We start from the raw sequence: 16,499 nt of genomic DNA, 5'->3' as shown, positions 1-16,499 counted from the left end.
TGGAAAGAATAAAGATACATATAATTTAAGTTGTTAAACTCATTTAATTTTCACTGAGCTGAATTGGAGCCTTGCCTGCTTACAGACTGCAGGAAGGATGCTTTTGTATTTAAGGACTAGACTGAAACTCAAGAGGCAAGTTTAATCCTTGTCTTTCCATAAGACTTCCTTTTGATTCTGGGAAAGTCACCAAATCTCTGTATTGCCTACTGATAAAATGATCAGTAGCTCCACTTCTTTTCTCTTGAACACTTCTTTCCTTTTACAGATTATAAACCTTTGAGGCTGGTGGTTTGTTTGCACTGAAACCTGCAGGACTCCAGTATGGGAGGGAATGAAGACCTTTTGAAGGGTACTGCATGACAAAATACAAAACTGGGCTACTGAAAAAACACTGTAACATACTGCATATATGGGATCACCACGAGAGATGTTAAACATGACTTGAAATTGATTGACTGCGTCTTTCAATCATGTTATATCAGACATCTTCAGGCTTAGAATTTAGCATTGTAAAAGCAACAAAATCTCTACCCAAACAGAATACAGTATTAGATTGAGAAATAAATCTAGTCACTTTTGTTTCCTGATAGTTATTTTAATAAGGGAATAGAATAGAATTGTAGAATGGTTTGGATTGGAAGGGACCTTTAACATCACCTAGCTCCAACCCCATTGCTAAAGGCAGGGACATCTCCCATAAGACCAGGAGTAGCAATATACCAGCCCTGACCTATGAAAACTGTTAAGTAAATGTTGAGATTATGGGCAATTGTGGATTATTTAACACTTTTCTCCAGATGTCACTGTGATGCAGGGAAATCCATGAAATAACAAAGCATCATTTTATTACAGTCCATAGGCTGATGATAAGAAATACTTGGAGGACATCTGTATGCTTTGCCTAAACTAGTTCTGATACATATGCAGTGCTATGGGGTCATACCCTCAAGCAGTTGCCTTAAGTCACAAAAGATATCTCTGTGCCACAGCATGGAGCTGAACTCATGATGTGAGGCAACAGTACAGAAGACTACTTTTTGGCAGCAAAGCTACTACTGTCTGAATTGACAATAACATATCCCCTATGAAAAAAATAACTGTATTTGGATTTACCATTGGTGGTTGAATGCCTTGATAGGATATGACTTAAAAATTACATTTGTATTGATAACATTATCTTTCTTTATTCTGAGGCTGTACTACCACTTTCAAAGCTAAAAGATATCATTACCAGTAGTTTTTTGCTGTGCTGTTTTCTGCACTTGACACCAGACAAATGGTTCCCGATTTTACTACACAAAACTAAGACAAGATTCCGGTTCTGACCCATTGCTCTTCATATACAAGTCTCCACAGCTTGTCATCCAACTAGCGTGTTATGAATTTGGCTGTATCTATTTCTTTCTCCGCTTTTGTTTACATTTCTTTAGAGATCTTGCCTGTTGTTGCTGCTCCTTCATATTCTCCCCCTCAAAAACTACTGGTCAGAATCCACCCACTTTATTTAAAAGGAATAAAATAAACGTCTAATACATGATGTGGTAGAAACCAATTGAAGCAGCAGCTTCTGTTCTGCAGTTTTTTGGCTTCCTGTGAATGTATCCACTCTGAACCCTTGGGTTGTGCATCGTCCTGCTTGGCTGAGCTGCAGCACTATTTACTTTGGTTACCTTCCAGAGAAAGAACATGATCCTCAAAAAAGCTCTTGGAACACTGAGAGAGGAAACGGGAGCATTCAGATCACCTTGAAGTCAAAGTAGGGACACAGTCTTTCTTCAGATCAAATCCATACTTATGATGCTGCATCTACTACAGATGCACACATTAGGTAGAGTTATTTATATTCTGCAGACAGTAACTACCGTATGCCTAATGACTCACCTCATTCTCCCTATTGACAGAAAGAAGCTGCTCAGGCTTTGAGCTGTAAGAATCCTTTCTATCTTTTAGGGCATCTCCTAACCTGCAAAATGAACTTCTTGAATAACTAAGTCGCCGTAAAATTAAAACTACATCCTGCCCACAGGACAGGGGGAACTTTAAGATTCCTGGACTGAGGCAAGAAATTTGGTCTCCAAATAAAATAAAGCAAAGTTTTCCCTAAAGTGCTTAACTAAAGGGTATCCATGCCACACTTTTATTTTTCATCCTTTTTTGACCTTTAATTTAACCTAAGTACGCACTCAATTTTAGCTGTGTTTTCTTCTCAACATCTCCCGCTTTAGGCCACACACACAAAATGTGTGATTTGACACCCTTCCTTTCTTAAAATCTTATGGTAAGAAGGAAAAAAGGGATGTTATTTGAAATAACCTCAAACTAGAGTTATTTGGTCCATTAGGGTACTTATTTAACCAACTGCTTCAAACCATGCTTTTTTACATTGAAAATTATAGCTTTTATGGATTCCTGTAAACTTCTAGGTATGAAAATGGCTGTTTTTCAAAAAAGTGTTCCTAGATCACTAAAAATAATTCACTTGTGTTTACATTTCCTTTGAATTCCTTGAGTGGAATTCAAGGTAACAATATGTACTCCTCACCTCTGTTGTAACTGATCTATGTTCTTTCATTTTTAACATATTTCACATGTATCTATTGTTGATAGAATGGCAGTCAAAACACTTTGCCCATTGCCTTGCACAACAGGTATATACCAACACTGGCATCCCAAGGAGGTCCTTCACTCAGATTCCAACCTCACCAATGCCCAGAAACCCTCAACAGTAGATATCACTTTAGGATGTCAGATGATAGAAGAGTACCTCCAGGAAACTGGCCTTTGAGTGGTGGATTAACTTTGCCAGTCTTTTTGTCCCATTTGTGATGGGTTATTGGCTTTATAGAATCCAGGTATGATACTACTGCACACATCTGTTTTTAAGCTGTATTTGAGATGCTGCTGTATGTTTCTAGTAATTTCAGATCGCTTCTTCTCTTATTAACAAACCACCTTGTTTATTAAAATAAAATTTCTGGTTTGGGGACTCATTCTATCATAATGTCTTATGCTTTCATTCAACACATGAACTCCATCCATCCACGCCTGATCTCGTTTCTTTGTGGCACTGTAAAAGCTGCAGGCTTAGGCTCACTAATGGTTGAATGATCTGGACGTTAACATGCCAGCTGATTTTTCATACTTGGTGACCTCCGGTTGCTGAGCCAGGTATATATCAGGCACAGAACTCTTAGGCTCTACCTGCTAGTTACTTGAAAATTGAACTACTGCAATGATACTCCCAAAGCAAACTTTACTTTGGTTTGGCAAAAAGTACAAGGCAATTCAGAAATTGGCTCCCTCTGAAAGTTCTCCTTTCCTTGTTATTTCCTTCCAAGAATGTTCAAAAAAAGAGAAAAAAAAAAAGAATGTTGTCCCCTTTTAAATTGCTGTTCACTCACCAAAGCGAATAGCCTTCATACTGAATGTATTTCTAGTGAACACAGGTCATGAAGTATTAGAAAGTTAAAAATAGCCAAGATGGCAGCAGTCTCCCTCAAGGAATATAGCATGCCAGATGTAACGTCCCAGAATACAAACTTTCTTCTGTCACAAATTCTATCTTAGATCTTTCTCAAGTGTGTGAATGACACTCGTATGTGAAACTGCTGTCTACTAAAGCAGAGACTGAAATCAAGTCGAACAGTTTTTTTGAACAAATTATTTACACTTACATACTATTTCACTTATCTTGGGATTCACATTGGTACTACATTTTACCATAAAAGTAGCATTTCAATACTCCTAGAAAAAGATTTTGTTCTTTTCCATAAAAACCTTCTCTGTAGGCAATACACTGTTCCATATAAAGTTTCATAACAATAATGCAAGTAGATCAAAAAGGTGAATTATTTTCCATCATGTATACACTAAATGTGTGCAAACTGTAATAGATAAACCAACCACCTTCTCAGGAGGGACACGTATTGACATTTTTGGACAGTAGCAGCAGCCTTTGAATTTTCACTTTGACTGCTGCTTAAAAACTGTCAGAAAGGAAACACCTACTGTGCGCCTTCACTTGCCTTCTGATCCCTTATTAGTTAACCCTGAAGTGCATATGTATACAGCCTTAATCCCCAAGTGAGTATCTGGACCAAGGGAAATCTGGAATTAATTGCGAAGTATTTTGGTTACTAATGCAGCTGTTACAAGTGTTTGATTTGGCAAGCGAACAGAAAAGGCACTGCATACCAATTTCGTGAGCCACTGTAAAAGCTGCATGGAGGCCGTCATCTTCAATCACTGCACAGCTGCGCTCAGGAGAGCATATGGTCCCAACGTCTGCCATTCCCAGAGTATCACATGAATGATGCCCACATAAATCCTGTCCAGGAAGGAAAAAAAAATCATTAAAATAAATTTTTACACCCATAAGTAACAACAGGCTAAAGCCACCAGTCCTTTGCAAGCAGCAGAACCTGGATAAAAACAGTCATATGAGCTTACATCTAAAGATCTCAATGCAGTTTGAAAGCATGATTATCCAATCTCTGCTAAAGTCACTGAGAGAATTTTCACTGAATTTAATTAATCTACAACTAACTATTGTTATTTAAATTTGTATTTCTGCAATGCATGCAGACACTTAAAGTTGCACTGAACTAGTACACAAAACACATGCCATAGAAACATTTCTGAAGAAATAAAATATATCCAAATATATTTATTTACTAAAGGTGAAAACAAACGCACAGATAAAACACCACATTCCTAATCATTTCTTGAATTACAGATTGCCTCTCTATTCAAAAGGCAAATCTACTTGTACCTAAATAAATGAGATTGTTATATATTAAACCTCATGTCACACCCGCCCAGTAGTACAATGATTAATAATGTGTATTACCCAATATACCAAGTATTTTAGCAATTCTCAGAGGTTGCTTAAGGAGTCAAGGACAGAACAGAGTGCAAAATCCTCTTGATTCCTAGTTCAAATAGTGCAACAACTAGGTCACATGCTAGCACTAGGTTTTTTTTATTTATTTCAGGATGCTACTACTACCACCACCACTACTACTACTAAAAAATGAAGCTTTGGTCAGACATATGGTTTTTTCAGTTGAAAAGGAAAAGTTGAGATCATGCCATTTGGAACACTCTTAAGATTATTAATTGTGGTTGAGTGAAAACATCATTTTCAAGGCAGTATTATCAATTGCTACTATCAAAATGATCAGAGTTCTATTTTTTTTCCTTCATTTTTAAGAATCTCTTCTTCCCTCTAGATTTCCTTTATAAATGACTTAAATGTTTCATAATTAATCCATTCTGTAGTGCTTATGATCTAGAGTCTATTCAGAAAGAAGATGCAATACTTAAATTCCTATTACTTTTCTTGTGTTCATTTCTATTTATCCTTTTATGCACCACTTCTGAGTATGGCCCTTTCAATCTAACAGTACATTTTACACAGGGTAGTTTAAAGTGGTTTACCTACAGCAGCACAGATCAGGTAACAAAACTCAGAAAATGCATGGCTTTGTACCAGTATAAATACCTTTTAGTAGTGATATAATTGATCTACATAAATGACTGTAAGTTGTATAGGAAGTTATACTACATCCATTTTAACTGGATCCACATAAGCAGTTGAACTGAAATTCTTACACAAATACAAAAAAGTGCATAAATGAGACAGAAAGTTGCTTAGTAAAGAAGGTCTGAACTACCTTCATGTTGATAGTACCAAGAATGGTATAAAATACACTAATTGAGACCTCGTCTGTACACACAGATTCTGTGCCATTTGGTCCTCTCTTATGCCTGTGGTGTTTTTATCACTTAGATGGTTACATAAGTATTCCTCCCAGTATGATACAATTATATCAGCATCCATATGCCTCATGCATAAATTGCATGATTTCTTTTCATTTGCATACAAGAAGAAGCTAAGTCAGTGATGTGGCCATGGAGCTGTAACAGCAAACACAATCAGATCTCAAAATGATTATTCAGATTTGACAACACAAGTGTAATTAAAATAACACAGTCTTTCCAAACAGGCAGACTCATAAGCCTCCTTAAAGCTACTTCTAATGGGAACTCTGGATTTTGAAAAATTATAACCAGGATGTTAACGATAAGCATCCGTTCCGACTTTTGGCTGGTTAGTAATACCATCCTAAAAATTTCCTAAGCTATGCATTATGCCACCTTCATTAAACATCAGAAAATAGCTATGCACATACACAGGCACGAAAGGAAATAGCAATGTTTGGTTACCTTTCATACGTTATGTGTTACTGACATTACAACACATTACACGCCCCAGTTTTCCTGTGAATTCCAGTCACTTCATCAGGTTGTTGTTCCTCCATTACCATAATTTCCCAGAGTATGACATATATCCAAACATCTCAACATCTTACTAGTAGCCTTCAAGCTTATTTGCATAACAGCTGTCTAGACATAACAAAGCAGGCTTTATGCTCTCTTTAGGAATAACTGAGCTTCAGGTCAGACAAAGTTCTTGATTGACTTTATTACTTAATGGTCACCCCTAGAATATCCTGCTTACTAGCTAGCTCCATCAGCACCCCACAGGCAGTTGGTAAACACTTGCCCCCAGATAGAAGTAAGGTGGTAATGTGGGACCAGAGATTGCCATAAGATAAAAGAGAGGAAAGCAAATGCACTGTGGACAGAAAGCAGTGGATTGATACAGCACAACTGCATTTCCAGCAGCTGGCTAAGTCACCACATCTGGAGGGCCTCCCCAGCAGACTGAGAAAGATGACATGGGGAGTCCTGCTGCCAGCTACTGAATTTCAGCTGGGCAGTAGTGGAGCAGGGCTGTAAATGGTCTTGAGACAGGAAATATTTTCTGGTATTAGCTTATTTGTGTGAAGTTGTTATTCATAGAGTCACAAAGGGATATTAACAGTCATTGGAAGGATGTCTACAGATTGCCCATCTGCTACTAGAGCAGTGCGTGCACTGACCAAGCTCTGAACAGAGAACATGCACAGAGCCTTCTGGCAGTGCTCAGTCCTCAATGACTGCATGAGGATGACTTTTTTAAGCTAGTTTGTCCATAACCAGGCAGATTACTCAGGACGTGGCTCCATTATGTCCTCAACTCTTTCTTAATTTCTCTTGCCCATGTATGATTTACAATATTTCTACTCACAGCATCCCATGTTATATATTACAGACACAACTGAAGTGGCATCTCTGAGGTAAATATTCTGAAAATTTTGCTATTGGATGTTTTCCTTCTTAACTCATTACTTCCTAGTTAATGGTCTTTCCCCACAGCACAACTTTCAGTGATGTGACAAAGATCACACCTGTTAACACTTTCAATCTTTTCCATCTGTATGGCAAATTTTCCTTCGACTTACAGCTTCTCTAGCTATACTGGCCATACTGGATGATCTGTTAACAGCACTGATATCTACATTTTTAGTTTTCCCAAGCAGTTTTGAAAGACAGTCACAGACTTCCAAAGTAAAATTTCTGGGAGTACATTAAAAGTTCTTATTTCCTTAGAATGTAGTATTTTCTTTAAGAAAAAAAAAAAAAGGCCTTGATGTAATGATGCAATTTAAAAAAAATCTGCTTGGATTCCCCTCAATTTTTCAAACTCCTGAAGTCTCATGATACTTAAGATCAATTTCTAACAACTATTTTGCTGTGGTGTGTAGCTTTCATTTTAAAAGTCAGTCTCTTTTTCAGATCTGTATACTCGTTTAATTGCCTCCAAGCAGAAGAAACTTCTAAGAATATGTGTTTCTTGATATTTCTGAAGAAAGAATGCAGCATCTGGCCTTTCATCTAGATTACAGAAGTTTCAAAATGGAAGAAGGAATAGAAAATGCGTTTGCTACATAGGAGACAATAGATGTTAAGCCTTAAGCTTTGGCAAAGAAACAACAGGAAAAATGAGCTGTACATCATAAGACCAGTAGTTAATTAGAGAGCTTATTAAAGGCCAAGTTTTCCTGGCATTCATAAGTATTTCAAGAGCAGCTGGCTGTTGGCCAGATGTACATAGCATTGTAGTGAATGAAGATAACTCTAGTGGCCTCCTGCTTGAAGTAGTTAATTTATTTTACCTGAAAATCTTTGATTTGTGTGGTAAGGTTAAAAATGAGAATAAACTGTTAAGTGAAACCTGATAGCAGACCAGAGACTATGGACTGGATCCAAAACAGTATTTAAGAACCAGTGTGGACTGTTTGGTGGAATGTAAATGGAGAACAAAACCGACCCGTGTCCCCTGGTCTTTGCGTTATCTATCCTGCACAGGGCTTGTAGTTTGTGACTTTACGGACCCCAGAGTAAAACAGTTTTACAGCCCTGAGCAGCTTAGCATTTAGCTTACACTGAAGTACAGACATTTAGTGTTTCTCAATCTTTGTCCCTGTGGGAACTCAAGTCTACACATATTCTCAGATCAGACCTAAGAGACACCAACAGGACTGGACTTGGTTGCACATCACCATGTTTTAAAATCACAGCTAACAGCTTTTACATCACTATGTTTGTTTGCTTGCTTTTCTGGTTTCATTACAATGGTCCAGCAAAGCCTTTGCCCAAAAGTTTCGACTTCAAATTCCTTTGAAGGATGAGGATACTTCGAAGTGCATTTTTTAAGAAAGTGCCCTAAGCACCAGACTATAGCCTACAAGGAAGGCATGCACGTTGTGTTTGCAGGAAGCTGGGGCTCCTCCCTTTGCAGCCCATGTGCCAAAGGTTTCCATAGCCCAGACTGCAGTTAGTGCTTACAGCACCTGGTGAAGGGACTTCATTTTTGGTTGCTGTTCTCAGTCTGCTTCTGTTATTTTACATTTAACAGCCTTTCAGTAAATTACGTAAAACACTCTTCTGTACATTTTGGGAGCACAGGCTTTCTTGCTCTAAGCAGCGCACTCCGGTCAGCAGCTTCAGGTCATGATTTCTCTCCTTCTCACCACATGTATCTTGAATTACTTGCTAAATAGTGACATAGCTTTGGTCAGAGAGGTGGAAAGTTTCCTTAACACCTGGAACAGCTTACAATCTACTGGTTAAGGACCTCTCCTGGGAGGTGGGTGATGTAGGCCTAAAAACCCTCAAGCAGAGGAAGGAATTAAACACAGCTTTCCAACTTCCTGCACAAGCGTTCTCACTGCAAGTCTGTAAAAGGAAGGTGGGGTTGCAACTTACTCAGGACTCACAAATCCATCCTTCTGCACTCAACCCTGGAAAGTAGATGGAAGTTTATTAACGTCACAGCAACACAGAACAGAACACTTGGAGACAAACACTAATAAAAAGGAGATAGAAAGAAAATAGAAACAGAAAGGATTACCAGTATCACCCAAGGAGTGTGTGATGTCCAGAAGGCAAAAGGAGTACAAGATTGGAATTGATGCACCTCAAAATGTGTACTGGAAACAAGGGCTAATGGGTAATAATAAGGGAATGGTCTATTTTACCCTTCAGCTGATACTAGGACAATTAGAAAGAGAGACTGTACGTTCCAAAAATGGTGCAACAGTGCTCTGGAGAAGCCTGCTGTGAAAAGTCCTGCTCCTAAAAAACTGCTAAGTCTTGCTGGTGTGGATGTCCAGGTAAGGGCATCGGGACAAGGCCTAGCCATCACTGTGAAGGAAAGGACTCCAGCTAGACCCACTGAGATACTGCTTCACCCTCCCCAACACATTTTGAGGGGAAAAACAAAATCTGGTTAACTTTTGAGAGAAAAAGGAGTGATGATACCCGCCTCTTTTACCAAACAAAAGTAGTTCTACCTAAAAACGGAGGTCACCTTCCTTTCAGGTTACTATGTTAAAGTCAGAAATAAGCCAGGGGTATTTGAATCTCAAACACAGTAAATTGTCTTTCTGAATTCTACGTAAGGAGATTTGATGTTTTGGTGATGTTGGGACCTCCTCACAGGAGTGGTTACTTAGATACGCTCTTACTCTTCCCTTGTATGACACAAGGACCCTAAGCATCTGTCATCCCAGGAAACTCTGCAGTGAAGCATTAGTAACAGTCTAAATTGGACTTATTCTTTGTGATCTCAATAGACAAAGTAACAAAACTTCTTTTACTCCTAAAATATACAAAGAAAATGCAGTGGCATTATGTAAAACACAGATTATTAAAAAGCAACAACAATAACAAAATGCATACAAGTCTTTTGGATTCTGCATGGGGAAGGGAAGGCAAACAAAATTTCAGTTGTGAAAAACACCAGTTGTGACTGGTGAGCAGGGAAAGATGTTTGATTTAACTTGCCTATTCCATAAATCTTTTGCATGGAAACTCCACACAGTCTCTGTAGATTAGCATGAATCATTAGAATGAATCCTCCCCCTCAAATAATGCCCCACTTTATTTTCCCCTGAGACATCAACTAAATGTATTAGATTTGCAAAAAAAAAAAAAAAAATGGTTAAAACCCTACAGAACTGGAAGACATGTCACATAATAACTTCTTCAAAGTAACAGTAATAAACGTTAATGAAATATATTTTATTGACAACTGTTATGCTGACCTCCTTTACAGATTAAGAATTGTGAGGAGATGATTATATATATATATATATATATATATATAGGGAGAGAGAGAGAGACAGAGAGAGAGAGAAGTAGAGCCAAAGAAAGTAGTTGCTCCACTCAATGAAATAACCATCTATTGAGTTGAGGTAATCCAAAGATCACTGTTAAATTTCAACAGCACTGTCAGATTGACAGTTAAACTAAATCATACACATAAGATCCATGTAATTACTGTGTGGAAAAAGGCAGGACGGTGGCCTTTGGCTCCAGTGTGAACTTGTTTTTAGAGTCAGGTTTGCTGATTGTGGATGTGGATGTGGATATTGTGGATGATGCTAGCAAGCACTTATGAAAGTGTTTGTTCTTGGTGCCTACATCTACTTGAGAATATCTTTTTATTTTATTTTTAATTTTCACGTGATTCAGAGTAAGAGGAAAGGGAAAGGAAGAGAACTGGATTTTGTCCAAATGCACTCAATAGTTCACTTGAAATTTAACTGAGGGTCACTAATGAAACAGACTGGATGAATTCTCAAGGATAATTACAGAGCAGGCAAGATCTCAGAAAAGAACAGTCTGAGTTCAAGCACAGTTTGCAAGACACAACAAATATGTTTTTGTGCTGTGGCGAATAATCTGGCACATATTTGTTGCACTGATAAAAACCTGAAGACTGAAGATAACCTGCTTCCAGCTTCAGAGAACTGTTAATGAGAACGTTTGAAGCAGATGAAATTGCTGTTGACTTCACAGACTTGGGAAACAAAGTGAGCTAATATCTGAGGGTACAGGGCTTACAAGCTCTTCTTCCTTCCCACCACACAGCTGCATCTGTACCACAAAGCAGAGTGGGGTCTCACCTGGCCACCAGATGATCAAGTCCTAACATCTCCACACTGTGGAAGATGCTCTGAAGATGCATGTGACCTAAGGATTTACAGCTGCTGTCAGGGACTCAACCGCAAAGCGGGATCCATGTATTCTCTTGGCTGTCAAGGCCAAACCGCTTTAACAAGAACTTTCATGGTATTTATTGTGGTTTAACCCAGCAGGTGGCTCAGCACCACAAAGTTGTTCGTTTACTCCCCGCTTTCTCAATGGGTAAAGGAAGACAGTCAGAAGAGAAAAGCGGAATTTACGAGTTGAGATAAAACTACTTACTAAGATAGAAAAAAGGAAAATAGTAGGGACTCTACATATATATAGGAATGTATATAACAAGCGATGCACAAATAACCACTCAGCACCCCCTGATCGATGACCAGCTAGCTCCTGGACCTGCAAAAGAAACATCAGCTCCCATTCCCTTCAAAACTCTTTTGGCATGATGTCATAAAGGTATGGAATATTCCTTTGGCCAGTTGAAGACAGTTATCCTAATTCTGTTCCCTCCCAGCTCCTTGGGCCCTTTACTGAGAATGGCCTTGGTTCTGTACAACACTGCTTAACAGCAACTATAAACATCAGTGTGTTATCAACATTGTTTTTCTACTAGAAGCAAAACATTGCATCATACCAGACACTCTGAAGAAAGCTATTCCATCCCAGCTGAAACTAAGATACCTTTCTATTACATCTTGGTACCGATAAGTCAGACCCCTCATATTTGATACTTTGGGGAATTCAAAATAATTGTTATGGAACCCAATGAGTTTCTGCAGTATTTAGTGACAGATAATTTCTGCGTTCACTGATGTTTATAGGTGTAACAGTAACCAGACCTGTTATAGTAGCTTTTCTGGTAGTTACATCTGGGATTCACTGCAGCTAAGGGATAGAGTTATGCTGCCCTTGCCCCCGTTGATAGCAGTACAGAGCATCAAGACATTATCTGTATCACCCCAAATGGAACTCAGGTATATATTTATTTACTATTTATTTTGCTCTGCAGCACGATTGCTTTGAAATACTTGCCAAGTTAGATACATGTTATGACTAAAGGTAAATTGACGTTTTAACCCAGAATTAGTAAACCTTCTTCAAAAAATCTTCTTGCATGGGAAATATTTCCAGCATGAATTATGATTATAGTAATTTAGACCTCTCATACTAATTTTACAATACGAGAAAGCTGCCAGCGTTCTTAGTCTATCAGTGGTTGTTAATTTATCTTGAAACAAGTAATGACAATAGAAGAGGAGAAAGCAGTGGTGCTGAACTGTGAGCAAGCATCTTTTCATGTCAAAACAAGATCCGAGTCAGTGTCACTCCAGAATAAAGACAGTTATTACTTCAGAGCCTTGTATGGCAGTAGGCATGTGCAACTGAGACTAGCTCCATGTCAACAGTTACATACAGCTGAGGACATGTGTTTGGCTGACAAACGATGTGCAAATATTATTCTGTTGATGCAGAGACACAAAGTTTGAGGTGGCCTCAGTTAGTAAACAAAGACGGAAAATGTACCTCACACATTCACTCCATGCCTCAAAAACAAGCGATTTAGCGGAAGACATCTGGATGTTCAAAAATTAGCATGACGGTATTCAGAGCCCATCAAAACAGGCAGCCATGGCGCGGCGTCTCGTAGCTAAGCAACGCACTTCATACATTCAAAACATAGTTGTAAAAGTGGGATCCTCCTGCCAACTGCTGCCACTCTCATTGAAAAGCTAAACTGGAAAAAATCTTGCTCGAGCTCAAAGTGGGACTGTTTTCTGCAGGAAACATCTCCGCTCCTTTTTCATTCTTTAACCCTTTTTTGTGTTTACATTCCAAGATGAGCAAATAGATTCATGTTGACATTCTGACTGTAAGCATATAAAAATCGTGTGGATTCCCTGCAAAGAACATCATAAACACATGTAGCAAGAAACTACAATCCTGTCCTTTCTGAGCCAAATACTGACGTGCAATGCCAAACAATGCGCCTGTACACGCAACCAGTCATCAGAACAGATTATGTTATCCGGAATTGCTCTGCTGCATGCACTACATGTAAACCAGGAAAAACCACTGAGGCATGTGCCTTTCTTTTCCAGAGTACCTACATCCCTAAGTAACAATGCAAACAATATTTGCATCTTAAGAGTGGAGGGAGACCAGGGGAACGGGGACACTTAGTGGATGTACTGCATGCATCTGAAAGCAGTAACCCTGCCCATGGAAGATGTGTTACTCAGGAGTAATTCAAAGTGGGTTACTGATTAGCACTCTTGTTCTGGCATGAGGGCCATGCAAAAATCCATGGATAAGCATCTGTAAAGCAAGTGCATTTTAAAGCCACATCCTACCTTAATCCAAAAAAGTTAAATCATTAAGCTAGGACTCACAGCCTGCCACCATAGGAGTTTCTGAACCACAATAAATCCCAAGGAAATAAATGGGAATTCTGGCAGAGACACACACCCTCTAGTGAAAGAGTGATGGATTTTGGCCCAAGCTTAACCAATAAGCCATTGGAAGGGATGTTTATAGCAAAAAGCAAGAACACTATGACCCACCCTAGGTAGCCTGCTTTCTTTCAGATTGTAATGATAAAAAAATGAAAGCTTGCAAATTGGAATGATGGGTTTTAAACTGCTAAAAAAAGGCTCCAGTTGCACAAGGGATGCCTGACCGACACAGAACTTAATGTTTCAACTATTTACAGCTATAAAAGCAAGCCAGGCACTTTTTTTCCCCCTTCTGGAGCAACTCCTTCCACAAACCATCCAAAGCATCCTTTTTGGCAGGCTTTGGTGATGTAGAAAAGCAGGAGTACTCGAACCAACGGAAAGTCATGCCGTTATTTTTTTCATACTTGAGGAAGAAAAAAAATTAAAAAAAGAAAACACCAAACCCAGACTGCTGAGGGCAGAGTCTTACAGAAGAACTTCATTGCATAAACTCTACCACATGTCTACTACCGCAATGTCCCGTAACGACCTCTGGCGATGCAATTAATTAGTGAGTGGGCAGGGAGCGAGGCGCAGCTCCATGTGGCTCAGGCTGGTGGGTTCTGACCCATGGCTGGTTGGGACACTCATGTCTCACTGCAGGGCAGGATTCTGCATCCCCTCACCAGCAGCCCAGCTCACTCCACTTCTGCAGCTCTGTTTGCCTGTGGTTTCCATTTGCGCCCTACCCTCGAACCACAGAGCAGCAGCCAGCTTCCAGAGCAGCAGAGCTGGCCTGTTGTGCTGGAAATAGCCCGTCAACCCCCTCAGTGAGGAAGTCTCATGTGCTTTTACGCTGCCCTGCATGGGCTTGCTAGCAGCTAAGCAGGTTCACCGGGGGACTAATATAGGCTGGGAAACAGTCAGCTTGCAGAACAGATCTCTCCCTGAGAGGGGCTGTGTGTGACGAGCTCAATGAGAGAGGACACAGTGTCATCTCCCAAAGGGAACAAGGAAGATAGCTTCAGATCTGGCAAACCACTGCCTCTCTGATCTGGCAGCAGTCCCAGTGCCATGCTGAAATGGATGGCCTCACAGGGAAGAGGAGACACACCAACACATACACGACATGTTGGCTTTCCAGCTCCACTTCCACCCCAGCAGCTGTTCATCTGGATGCTAGTCCATGGGCCGCAGCACTACCCAACCACAGGGACAAGGATGCGGGCAGGCAGCAGCCACCAGGCCAAGCGCGTGCTGGACAGCGGCCGCATTGCCACCGCCCCATGAAGTGCCGTGCCCGGGATGCCGGGCCCTGGTTGATGCTTACCTCGCGGGTGAAGAGGATGGCGGCGTCGTAGTGCTCGTCGTGATCGTCGTCGAGGCGGTTGTGCTGGTGCTGCCACTTGCAGAAGTTCTTGAGGGTGGTGGCGGCGTTGCGGTTGACCTCCAGCCCCTTCTCCTTCTCGCCTAGAACCACCACCTTCACAACGGCCAGCCGCACGTGGTTCTCCAGGCTGGCGTGCGCGTAGAGCCGCGAGGCGATGGAGGCCAAGGTGAGCAGGTAGTGCTGCAGCCCCTTTCCGTACTTGCGCGCCATGGACGCATCGGCCACCAGCAGCAGCTCCACCTGCCGGGCCCGCGACACCGAGCGACGCCGCCGCCGCCTCCGCCGCCCGCTCTCAGGCGCCGCCGCCGCGCCGGCCGGACCGCGGGTCTCGCAGCTGGGGCGGGCCGGCAGCGTCTCGAAGCTGAAGCGCTCCCTGCGGAAGAAGTGTGGGGCGCGGGCTGGGCCTTCGCCGTAGATCCGCTGGCCGCCCTCCTCTTCCTCGTCTTCCTCCTCCCCGCCGCGCCGTGCCGGCTTCACGGTGTAGCGGGCGCGCCCGACGGCGAAGAAGCCGTCGAGGCCGCCGCAGAGGTTGAAGACGGCCAAGGAGCGCGGGCTGCCGTCCACCGTGCCACGGTAGTAGCAGCGCGACGGCCCGCCGTTCCGCGGCGCCCCCGGCGCCTCGTCGCGCTCCAGGTCGAGGAGGAAGCGGCGGCCGCCGGCGTAGAGCACGAAGCCCGCCCTGCCGCCCCCCGCGTAGGTCGGGTCGAGGCGCCGAACGACGCCGCTGGCCCCGCGGGGCGGCCCCGGGGGAGGGCCGGGCCGGGGCGGCGGCGGCGTTGGGGCGGCCCCGAGGGGCGGCGGCGGTGCTCCGGCGGCGGCAGGTGGCGGCGGATGGGCCGGGGCGAGGGGCAGGAGGGCGGCCAGCAGCAGGGAGAGCGGCGCGGGGAGCATGTCCCCGGCAGCAGGGATAAGCGGCGGTGATGGTCACGGAGGACGGGGAGCGAGGGGAAGGAGCCGGGCGGCGGAGTGCAGAGGGGAAGGAGAGAGGGGAGAAGGAGGGGGGGGGGAAAAACGAAGGAGAAGAAAGTTCTGCCTCCTGAGTGCGAGTCAAGTGTGAGCGGGAGAGGGAAGGATGTCAACAAAAGCCGCTCGCGTGTGAACTTTGTGTTTCTCTGCAGGGAAGAGTCAGGAGCACATGGAAGGAGAGAGAGAGAGGCGAAAATCGCAAATCCCCGCTGCTGGGGAGGCGGAGGGGGGAGAGAGGGGAAGGAGGAGAGAGGCTCGGAGCCGGCGTGCAGAGAAGTTTGAGCGCTTCCCGCTCCTCTTGCACTTCTCTGCTGGAGTCAGCG

At 42.3% G+C, this 16,499-nt stretch overlaps 1 protein-coding gene across 1 annotated transcript in view; it reads right to left on the bottom strand.

Annotated features, from left to right (window-relative positions):
- ADAMTS5 (ADAM metallopeptidase with thrombospondin type 1 motif 5) overlaps positions 1-16,197 on the bottom strand; it is a 46,521-nt gene extending 30,324 nt beyond the window's left edge. Inside the window, exons 1-2 of the mRNA XM_042866424.1 lie at positions 15,151-16,197; positions 4,198-4,330 (exon numbers count right to left, since the gene is read on the bottom strand). Coding sequence (XP_042722358.1) covers positions 4,198-4,330; positions 15,151-16,101 — 1,084 coding nt within the window. The 5' untranslated portion in view covers positions 16,102-16,197. The remainder of the gene's footprint in view (positions 1-4,197; positions 4,331-15,150) is intronic.
- Positions 16,198-16,499: the final 302 nt, after the last annotated feature.

Source organism: Lagopus leucura, unplaced genomic scaffold (genome assembly GCF_019238085.1).
Source record: "Lagopus leucura isolate 7727_CA_CO unplaced genomic scaffold, USGS_WTPT01 Super-Scaffold_100001, whole genome shotgun sequence".
Taxonomy (NCBI): domain Eukaryota; kingdom Metazoa; phylum Chordata; class Aves; order Galliformes; family Phasianidae; genus Lagopus; species Lagopus leucura.
The sequence above is the reverse complement of the archived record's forward strand: the minus strand, read 5'-3'. Positions and strand labels throughout refer to the sequence as shown.